The following is a 12,059-nucleotide window of genomic DNA, read 5'->3' on the forward strand; positions in this document are numbered from 1 at the left end:
AATACTTAAAAATAACAGTAAAATCTCAAACACATTTCATATCTGATGTGTATAGTCATAGGATAGTTCTAGTGTTGTAAATGTTCAATTAGTTGTTTTTCTATAACTTGAATGCATAAGCATTTTTTTTTAAACACGCTGTTCAGTGCTGATCTAAAACCAAAGAAACCAAAGAACATGCAACAGTGGAGTGTCATGCAACAGGGGGTTTCTGCTGGTTTCATTTCTAACCTAATTTAAGATCAAATACGTGGCAGGAGAGCATTTCCTTTTATGGTTTTTCCTGTCATGGGCACAAACATCCTAAAACAAAACATCTGGAGGAAGTGGCTCCAATGCAGTGAACATACTATAACCACAGATATTATACTAATCTTTCGTGCTCCACTTTAAAAGTAGCTCCCCACTGCAGAACTATCCCGTATTTGGAATGCTCATCACTGCTGAGGGCTGTGCATAATGCCCATAGAACAAAGTGGTAAAAGCAAAGGATCGGAACTGGCTCTGATTTAAATGGCCGACAGGTGTGGATCGGGTGGAGCTACTGGATCAGATCAGGACATCCACAGTTACTTCCCAGCATTTAGGCTAGCAATAGAGTACTTTCTACACTTCAATATAGTAACTAATTAAAAGTGAATCTGAGGGGCCGCATGTTAATGTTGTACGTTATTCAGGAACGGAGAAGCTTCTGACCATTCATAACGAGGACAGCACACTCACGGTACCATGAATATCACAGTATAAATGCATGCATTCAGTTAAATTACTACTCAAGAGCTGCATGTGTGAAGGACATCAAGGCCGCATGCTAAAAGTACCCTAGTAAATCCCTATTTTAAGAGCTTGAGAGAAAGAACATTACCCAGTGAAAATCATACAAACAGCGCTGGCATTTTAAACATATGCTTCATTAGCCAGAGCTGCTACAGAACGCATTAAACTAGAAGAACAGCTCCTGAGCAGGCCGACTTTTTGCTAGCAGCAAAAACAGAATCAAGTCATTGCAAAGCGATTTAGTTTAATAGCCCATGAAGTGCTGATTCCCTTTTGCGGAGGGTCGTTAAAAGGCAGCTTGATTAAACACATGGCACAATAAGAGCTCCATTGAAACAGAAGCAGGCCTCCCCCGCTGACCATAACCATAACCATGCTGGTTGCAGCTGCTGAAAGGCTGCTATGGTGGGTGGGTGGCTGGTGCTCGGTGGTTCTGCCGCCCGTTTGACCTTATCCGACCCTGATCCCGCAGCTCTGTTCCCACCACAGCGAGACACTAGCCAGTGAGTGCTGAAGTGAAACATAAACCCTGACTGAGCCATGGTCTTTTTGGGAACATGTCTGGAACGGTGATGTGAAAGTGAATCTTTCACACTCAAAGACAGAAGAAGAGAGAAAGTTGCACTTCTGTTTTTCTGCAGCAAAATACTGAAGCTGATGTGTACATATCCCATTTAAACCCCCTTTCCTCAAACCGAGCTTAAACAGTTACAGAAGACTGAGGGTAGTCTAATAGTCAGACTGTGGTGGTAACTATTAGGTTTTGGCTTTACTAATTATTTTTGTTGAACTAAAAGCGATTATTAAATGTGAAGCACAGCTTTAAATAAGGTGCTATCATATGTTAAATGCTCTATTTTACTGAAGACAGAAATAAACATTAAATGCAAGACACATTAAATTTGGAGTTGAAATTGAAAATATTGGTATAAAAAAATATATAAAAAATGTGTATATCTCTAAGAGCCAAGATATTGAACCAAAATGATAGGGTCATGTTTTGGTGAACTGCATTTTCATTGGTTAGAAGCCCATGCTGCAAGATCTGTCTGCAAAAGCATTTTCTCTTCCACCTACTAGCCACTTCCTGCAGTTTTGCAAAGCAGAAGAACATATTTGCGTGTTTGTCAGTAAACCACATCTGCGTCATTTCACCTCCTGGTGTGAAATGAAAACTCTAACTGATAGAGAGCAGACTGAATCATTACCAGCTCCTGCTCTTAACCTCATAAAACTAGTTCTCAGTCCTGGTCCCACAAAACCCAAGCAGTACACATTTCTGTGCTTTTCCTGTTCACTTGAATCAGCTGTTGGAGAGCTTGGTAATTCATAACTCAATAATTAAATTAGGATTAAATTAAATTGAATTTCTTAATCAGTCATGAAAAAAAAAATCATAAAAAAGAACAGATCAGCTTTTATTGTATTATTTAAAAGATAGTAACTGTAGTAATTGTTCACCTAGTCAATTGTGGATTTCTGGTGCTGGTCCTGATTTTCCCCATCAGGTAGAAGCTGTTTTCTCTTTCAAAAGCAGATCTTATTTTTATGTTCTCTAATCTACATCTAAATATAATGTACCATAAGCCCAGGAAATTGCAAAAACTCCTAAATCTGCTTATTTAACATAAGAAGTAGGTCACACAAAAGAAACATCACATATGAGGGTTAGAATACAGCAGTCTAAGAGATTTTTTATTAGTTATGATCTGTATCTGTTCACTATAGTTTTCTAAGGTTTCTAAATTTGAAACCAGTGTGTTTTCAGGGCACTTCATTAAATAAAGACATCCAGCATTTGATGGCAGGAAGATGGGCCTAATGTAAATGTTTACTAACAATTTATGCAACTTTCACGCAGGACTGATACAAGCCTTGCTCGAACATTCTGGTTAACATTTTTTTATTTTAATGGCTCAATATTTTAAGCCCTACTTAAAGTTATATAAGCTTAATTTAACATTAACACACCCGGAAGAAAAAGAGCAGAGTCAAAGGAGTGGGAGCAAAATACAACATGGGAAAACCGGACTGTGTGTGTTTAATGGGGGTGGGGGGAGGGGAAAAAAAAAAAAAAAACAAAAAAAAAAAAACACCCAACACACACTCCTCCGCACTCAAGGTCTACAGGGAACTGCTTTCCGTTCACACACACACACACAAACTCACACACCCCCAAACCTGCTCTAACTCAGCTGAGCACAATTCACTTCCTCCCTAAAACTCACCATGACCACCAATAACTAACGAACTACAGAATTCAGTAGCAAGATATAAATCAATAAACACTCACTGAGCACTTTATTAATAACACTACACTAATACCAGGTGGGGACACTTCTTGCTCTCAAAGCAGCCTCAATTGCGAGGCGCTGGAAAACATTCCTTTGATGTTCTGGTACATTGTTCTAGAAATTGAGATTCATCAGCCCAGACTACAGCTTACCGTTTTTATGACCCTGTGCCAAGTGCAGCCGCAACTTTCTGTTCTTCTACTCTAGCCTGTGTGTCAGCACAAACCAGTCCGGCTATTCACCATTAACCTCCCTCATCAACAAGATGTTTGTCTGCAGAACTACCATTCGCTGGATCAGCAGGTTCCAGAAACTCGTGAAAACGACACCAACAATTATGCCACAGATACTGAGATCATGTTGATGGGAACATTTCTTGAAGCCGTTGGTCCCCATCTGCATGATTTGCACTACTTATTAAATGAGGAAGCATTCCTAATAAAGCTCAGCACAGCATCTGCATTTTTACATACCACTAGAATCCCACAAGAGACTACCAGAAATGAGCATTATTGTAGAGGTTATTCCCCCCTTATTCTTTTATACTGAGTTTATTGCCCAAACTAAACACATTCAATAATAATTTCCTTCCAAATGACCATTTTATGAATGAAACGTTTCGTTGAGACAGAGAGTGCCAGTACATGAAAAAGTCCAAATGGTTAATCTTTGATAACGTCTGCAAACTTACATCCGCCAAAACAGTGTTCAGTCAGTAAGGCTGCTGTTTTTGATTTGCTTAGTAAAGCAGAACATTCGGACTTTGCCCATTGGTCCGCTATGCACCAGCATCTGATTCATGTGCTCCTGACTTAACTCGCTTAGAAGCTTTATTAAGACTCCCACACATCTTTCATAACAGTTTCGAGCACAGCGTTTCTGAAAGCAGATAACTACATTTTCGCTTCAGTCAAAACAAAGGGTGCCGTCATCCTTGAAGGCGCTCAACAAAAACTACAGAGAATGGGGTTTCGTCAGTTCTCAGACAAACACACAGACGTGCCCCAAGTCAGTGATTTGCAAAGCAGAAAAATCTAAATGGCAGATTATCTCTGCAGATGGTCATTTAAAGTATGGAGCGGTTTACCTCTAAAACAAGACTAGTTAATGAAACAAGGGTGGGTAGTTGTTCATAAACTAGTAGTGGGCAAATGACCCAGTGATAGCATCATTAACTCAATGAGTGGCAGCTGTAAGAAAGCATACCATACCATACCATACTCTGCTATATTACTGGCTGCTTTGAGTTACTATGAATTCGAAATATGCAGTTTAGTTTCCATACATGGAATGTATGGACTGAGGGAGTGAACAATACTTTAAACTAAACTAATTTTAAACTAATTTTAAGCTACCTTATTTCACAAATAATGCATGGGACAGTTAGTTTTCAGGGACCCTCTAAAGTGAACATGAGCACGGTTGGAAATGAATGATATAGCAAGTATATGGTCATTCCTGGCTTCAGCCAATTGTTTAACACAGAGTACCTAAATAAACTACAGTATATACATATTACACGATCCACTGAAATGTGCATTTGTACACTTTCAGTAAACTAGAACCTGCTGTACTTTACTTGTGCAATACTGAGCTCCACTTGTACACTGGAATGTGATTAAACCCTCTCCACATAATCCAATTCTATTATAAAGGCATTTGTGGATTTCATATTCATATAGTCCTGAGAGCCACAGAGAATCTTCAGAGCCAGTCAAAGGATTACCACATTTGCATGAATTCAACAGGCTGACAAGCTGATGCAAAGAGAACAGATACAGGATTTGAGAAGGATAATACAAAACGCCTAAAACTGATGCAACGCCATAAACTGTCTTTTGTATGTTCAGCGTATGTCTCTTTCTTTGTCCACAGTAAAACCTGGAAAGATGCATGACTCATGCCAAATACACATGTGCAACCACAAATGATTGCTAATATTATCACAATATATCAAAAATATTAAATCATAGCCCCTGTTCAAAACATATCTACAAGCACATGCTGGAGATATTTTGTATATTAGTTATTAAAAGGAGGTAGCTGGTGATGAAAAAATAAATAAATCATGGTACACAATACTTAAAGATAATTAATTTTACACAGACAAAATGCATCCGTAGCGGCAGAGTATTCATTCAAATACCATCCCATTCTAAGTATGTTGATTAGGATACCTGTCGTCACTGCATCAGTAGCATTCAGCCTGATAAGTGTTTTAATCAACAGACAGAAGAATAACAGGGCTTGGAAGTGTGAGCATACAGACAAGCAATTAGCCAGCCGTCAAAAATCTGTCGTATCTCAGGCTACAACACATAACAGAGAGTCTGTGTACTTCTGTAGGCTGAAGTGTCACTAAACCCAGCACTAATACCTCGGAAACCAAAAGAAAATCTTTTGAATCTTCTAAGTTTCCAAATAAATTCTACACACGTTTAGGAGTGAATGGAGAATCAGCCAAATGTCCATAATTTTCATTTTTTCCATCATCCTTTGGGCATGTGGTAGCACACAGAGCTAAATTTGTGGTCTCTCTCTCTCTCGCAAGTTTTGTTCTGGATAAATGCTACTACGGTGTTAATACAAGAATTGAGCTACTCTCATCCTCGCGCCTCATCTCCATCCCTCCATGTCCATCCTTCTTTCGCCGTCTGCATCGTTCCTGGTGACTCAATCATCTTACATAAGGCAGAGACAAGCTGGAGCCATCGCGAATCCATGCGTGCTCACCAAGGCACACAGGAGTCACAGAATTTGTGCTATTTTAAGACCTTCTCATTAAAAGGGAGGGTTTCAGTGTTTTGAACACAAATACACCGGGTCAACAAGGGCATCACACCACACCCCTGAAATACAAACCTCACCCACCCTCACTGCCCAGATCTACTGAGAGTGTAAGAGCGAGAGACACACTCAGAATAGGATGGGATCAAGACAAATACTTTCAACACTTTAAATTAAAATTTTAATTACTTATTGTTAATTATTGTTATAATTACTTATTGTTATTATTACTTGTTATTTTACTCGATAGTTCAAGAAGGTTGTGTTGGCAAGACTCAGAGCAAGAAAATAAACAGAGCGAGAGAGGGAGACCGAGAGAGAGAGAGAAAGTGAAAAAGAGCAGAGGAACCTTATGGAGGGGGCGGAGACATCCCCCAACTCACTCCTCTCCGTATCAAACCAGCACGAGACAAAAACAAGGATGCTTTCCAACCACATGCTCTCTTTTCTATCTGTGTCATCACAACCCCTGAACACTGCTGCCCATATGCCATGAACCCACAACAAAGACCCCTAATCCAAACCTCGTGGAAAAGAAAAAAGTCTTCAGATTTAACAGAGACCAGACACACAAATAAGGAGCAAATAAAAGCCCTGACTGATCTAAAATACCTGTATAGCTGGGATAACCTGGCCTGACACTGGTTTGACATTGCTGGGCAATGTCAATACAATGTATCACTACATTACCAAATGGCATTGAAGGTAAAGTACTTAAGATCCCTCACCCCCCACAAATTATAGCAATCTGGAGCGTTTCAGTTCACACTGTCCTCCATGACGAGCACTAAAAACCAAAAGTCAATATGACTGCGTGACTCCATTACCAGTATACTGGCGTAAATCCCATTATGGGCCCTGAATTAAAACCTTAAAGAAGAGATATAGAAGATATGAGAATGGCAGAGAACATGCTACTCTTACCTGACGCTTGGCCTGCGGGGAGCGAGCTTAGGAAGAGGAACAGCTGCAGGGCCACAGCAAGCGGAGCGTATGAGCGGGTGCTCCAAATTGGCGTCTCACACGCCAACATCCCATCGCACATCTTTCAGCCCTGCTGCACAGCTACAGTCCTGTCCGGCTGAACCTAAGGACAAGCACACACACACACAAGGACAGTTTAAGCACACAGCTCAACCTCTGAGCAGCCCGATACGAAGCAGAAGAGGTACTCAAACTACTACCAGACATTCTTTCACAAGGGCTTGGCCAATGGTACGACAGCAGGGAGCCCCTGTCTGAGGGGTTAACAATTCAAGCTACTTCTTCAAGCCAGTCAAATTGCTTTGAATAATTATTTATAGAAATGTGAGATGACACAGTAACAGATGATTAGCAGTTGGTGTTGCAGACAAGGGTATTAAAAAACACAATCTTTAAGTTAAGCATTTCGAACATTGTACATTAATTTATGTAGATATTACACACACACACACTTTTTTGATCAGGCACTGAACAGCAAAAAAACACAAACATATATATATATATACTATATTTCACATGTTCAAGCAATACATGTAGCAAATCTCTAATAAACAGACAGAACAGTGCTATATAAGTCTATATAAGATCTTACCAATATAATCAGTTGCTGAAAATAACTTGCTGAATCAGTGCTTCCTGGGTATTGGGACTCTATGTACAATCACAAACGAGAGGTGGGTGCAGTGTAAGTAACTAAGGAACGGCTAATTGTCAGCATTCCTCCTGCAGCACAGTGACAGGAGCGTGTATATGTGTGTGCGTCTGTGAGTCCCAGGCTGCCGAAGCTCAGACCAGTGTGAGAGTGCACCTCCTAGAACGATGCCAGTCTGGTGTTCCCACCACGCTGCCCGCTCCGCTGCAGGGAGCCCGCAGAGAACAAGACGTGTGACGCAAGTTGTGCTGGCACACTTTGCTTTGCTTGCTGCCACACACTCTGCAGTCTGCTCCAGTCCTGCTTCCTGTGTATTGTGTGTTAGTGTGAGTATGCAGGGCTAAAACTAACATTTAGCAAAATAGGTGGATGTTCAAAATGCATCTTGGTGAGATTTGACGATTCTCCAGGAAAACAGCAATAAAAGGAGTCATTAAAGTAAATGAGTCATAAACAGCAGGCAGGCAGAAGCTTTAGTTCCAAGAGAGGCTACACTCAGACAACACCACAGCTGGGAAATAATTACTCATTAAGTTTTCAAAAGAGGACAAATCACACCACAAATAACTTCACATTTACACTCCTCGTGTTTATCTTTACCTTTTCTCCATCAACAACACGAACTCACGCCTCCAATCCCTCTGTAATCTTCTAGAGTGTTAAAGGCATAAGCAAGAGAAGCACAACAAAGTGTCACAGGAGCACCACATTTTAACCACTGATCAATAAGCCATTAATCATTATGTACAGACAATGACCATCAATAAATACTCCACGCTATAATAACAATAAGTACTCTATCATGGCATCTGGCACTCGCCCCTCCTCTTCAAAAGGTCAGTAAATGTGGTGCTCCTATGACACTTTGTTGTACTACGAAGAACGGCTCTTTTGTTGGACAGGATTAAAGTGTGAAAGCCCACACACGTGTCCGAGACAAAAGGCACACATTAGGATTTGATCAATACACTGCTCTGCCAAGAACATCAGCCAACGCTGAGGGTGCGGACACACAATACATCCTTAAAAAAAATAAAATAAAATAAAAATAAAAAAAGGTACACAAGCCTCTGCTGTATGTTTATATACTTTGCTACTATATACTTTACACATGGGTGGCATGGTTCTGTGCTCTGCAGAAATGAAGCCTAAATTAGCCACCATTTGTCAAATTTGCAGTCTGTGAGGAGCCCTGGGCATCCTGTCTGCCCAGCAAGTGAAATGTTTCAACAGTTAAAGTTCCACTACAACTCAGCTACTCCATGTAATGAACAGAAAAGGTGCAGCTTTTATTGATGCTTCCCAGCATCTCCACTCTGCAGTAAGGACCAGGGTCAGTCCATGTTATCAGTATTGTCAGTTTAAAACAACTGTCTTTGTAAATTTTCAGCTACAACTGAGAGCTGGTCAGTCAAAGTCGTCCGTGTTTATCACACCTCTTTTCTACAGATCACAGGCTTCGACACAGTTTCTTCATCTACATAGTTTGCCAATATGCATGCCACGATTAGCAAAGCATTCGCGCAACATCTCCGGCTGTGTGTTATCTTCACAATTATGCACATTGTTTCCCGATGGCCAGGGAACACAGTCTCCATAAAAGAGACCTTTAGAGTGTAGTCACAAATCATTTTTACACTGACACTTTCCAACCTCTCTTCAACCCTTCAAATTTACGTTCACGTTTGCGGCATTTAGAAGATGCTCTCATCCAGAGCAACTTAGAAAAGTGCTTTGGGATAAATCCAAGCCAGAACAAAATAGGTTAGTCCAAACTACCCATAAACACTGCCAGAAACAAAAGCCAGTGCTGCTACCTAGAGAAAGATACATACATCATAAGTGCCACACTCTGCTTCATAAATATCTCAGTGCTGTTCAAGTACAATATAAAAAGATGGGTCTTCAGTCTGGGTTTAAAGACAGTGAGGGACTCTGTTGTGCGGATAGCCAGTGGAAGTTCGTTTCACCACTTGGGTGCCAGGACAGACAAGAGTCTTGAAGGACGGCGGGTCAAGACAGGTTGTACTTTAAGCTTGGAGGGCTCGAGGTACAGACTGAGTTTTGACCATAGCCATGAAGTATGGAGGGGCTGGTCCGTTCTTGGCCAGCATCAGGGTCTTGAATCTTATGAGTGTGGCTACAGGGAGCCAGTGAAGGGGGCACAGCAGAGGAGTGACACGAGTGAACTTCGGAAGGTTGAAGGCAAGCTGAGCCGCCACGTTCTGGATCAGCTGTAACGGCCTGAAGGTCCTCATGGGAAGGCCAGCCAGGCTGTTTTTGCAAAGCGTCTTTAAGACAAATACATGTACATGCCCTCTGTGCCAATTGTGTTTCTACAGTAAGCCTTGAAGTGTAATAACCATAAAGCAAAACCCAAAGCGAACCGGGATCGTTTTCATTTCACAATACCAAAGACAATCAGACCACAAATCGTTAAATCAAGCTAATCAAACACAAAACAATATTTTCCCATAAGTCATAATGCATAGCTAGTTCGTCTTTTAAATAATAATAAAATATATATCTGAATCATCAATGTGGCTTAGGTAAGTTTGGGCACCTTACAAATTCAGGGCTTGGTAACACTCCCTTTGGCAGAAATCACAGCTTGCAAACAGTTTTTGTAGCAGCTAAAAGTCTGCATGCATGGCTAATGTAATGTTTATTCACACATTTTATTTATGTTCACGTCAGAAGACTGCAGTTTATGTCTTGTCCGGTAGTAAATGGTGGAATTAGGGGTATTTTGTGGAATATTGCCAATGCTACTAGCTGCCACACAATCCCAAAGCATTATAGATCCACCCCCATGGGAAGTGAGCTACAGAACATACCTAGTGGATAAACCTAATTTCTGTCTTAAGTTATCCTACCTACTGAGAAATCTCATTCATGCAGTATCCCCTATGTACCAAGCTATGTGTGCTGAACCAGACACTCCCCCAAGCTTAAGGGCAAGTCGGGCAGGATTAGTTTTACACAATGAGATGCTGTAATAGAATTAGAATTATATTACACTACACAATACGTGTTGGTAAACAGCAGCTTCTACCCACTGTAAACCGAACTGCAGAAATAACCCAGCCTACAGCGATCTTGGAGGAAATCAAACACTTTCTTGTATTGTCTTCGGCCCAAATCAGACCGGTATTCACCGCCTTACCTCAGTGATGTTATACAACAATGTTGGGCATAAATTCTCACGATAACCCCAATGACATACTGCATTCCCTTAGATCAGCAAGGTACATGCTAAGGTGATGGTAATGCATAAACAAAGCCCAACTCCAACTCCATTCATAAATATTACATTTCTTTAATCTCATTCAGATTTAGTGCCAAGTTCTACTATCTATAAGTGTGTGCAGCAGCAGAGACAGATATGTCTCACATATCACATATTGAAAATCCCTCTGTACCCCCATATCTGTGCATCACTAGTATTATGCCAAAGTGTCCTCATGGCTTACCTCAAAATTCAACCCCCTCAAGAGCTGTGTACTAAAAACATGCACCTCTGAGACGATTCCATTATCTGATCCTGTCCATGCAAACACACACACACACACACACACACACACATATATGTAGATAATGATCTAGATCAGCATTACAGACAATTGCAGGGCTGGACGTGAAGCAAGCAGATGAAGTACATTCAGCACAGCAGCCTAAGCAGTCTGATCTTCCGGAGTGCCAGAAATACGTCATCGCCTTACAGTGCCCGTCAAGTCTAATCATCTGTCCAGCGCTCATCCTCATTTTAAACCGATTCCGACATCCCCGACATGTCTAAGCCAGACCCGTGTGAAGGCAGCTGAGCTTGAGCCCAGTTTTAGTCACACGTGCGCCGACATGTGCAAACCCTATTAGAGCGAGCGAGCGAGAGAGAGAGAGAGAGAGACAGACAGACAGACAAAGGCAGGCTCGCTGTATCCTGCTGTAAAAGTCACTTTACACACCATTCACACTGCGATCGGTCCGAGGACAACCCGACACACTGCCCGTTATAAACAGAAAGCCTGTCGCGGGGGGATAAGAGGACAATGCGTTCACTCGCTTTCCTCTGACAGGCGAGAGGACCGCTCACACTTAAACACGGGCCACTTTTTAAATCTCCCCTCTGGTTCAAAACAGAGACCACAAGTGGGGCTGGTCCTAAAACCAAACACTCTCCTGGACCCACGACAAGGTCCAAAGTCAACAAAGACCACCGTGCACTATGTGAGGCTTTTTGTTAGATACGCATTAAGTAGCATTCATCTGTAGGAAAAGAGCGAGGACAGGCGTGCAGACCGAGGTTTAGGCCGGTGCTGGGTAGCTAACTAGCTAGCTAACCTAGCTACGTTTAACTTTAACAGCCTGCCTGTTCGGTACAGACACAGGTTAGCTGGCTGGCTGGCTTGTCTGACCGACTTCGTTCTGACTAACCTAGCTAGGTTAGCTATAGCTAGCTACCCTATGAACAATAGCTACCTAGCTAGCCAGCTAATGTCAGCCAGCCTCTCTGGAAACTGGCACGGTTCGTTTTAACATCTGCTAAACGCAGCACCGGTCGGCTA

At 41.6% G+C, this 12,059-nt stretch overlaps 1 protein-coding gene across 4 annotated transcripts in view; it reads right to left on the bottom strand.

Moving 5' to 3' along the window:
- Positions 1–12,059, bottom strand: part of susd6 (sushi domain containing 6) — a 28,449-nt gene that overhangs the window by 15,760 nt on the left and 630 nt on the right. For all 4 annotated transcript variants that reach the window (XM_072685458.1, XM_072685466.1, XM_072685475.1 and 1 more), the window contains exon 2: positions 6,783–6,945. In XM_072685458.1, coding sequence (XP_072541559.1) covers positions 6,783–6,903 — 121 coding nt within the window. In that variant the 5' untranslated portion in view covers positions 6,904–6,945. The remainder of the gene's footprint in view (positions 1–6,782; positions 6,946–12,059) is intronic.

The sequence above is a fragment of the Salminus brasiliensis genome, chromosome 1 (assembly GCF_030463535.1).
Source record: "Salminus brasiliensis chromosome 1, fSalBra1.hap2, whole genome shotgun sequence".
Taxonomy (NCBI): Eukaryota; Metazoa; Chordata; class Actinopteri; order Characiformes; family Bryconidae; genus Salminus; species Salminus brasiliensis.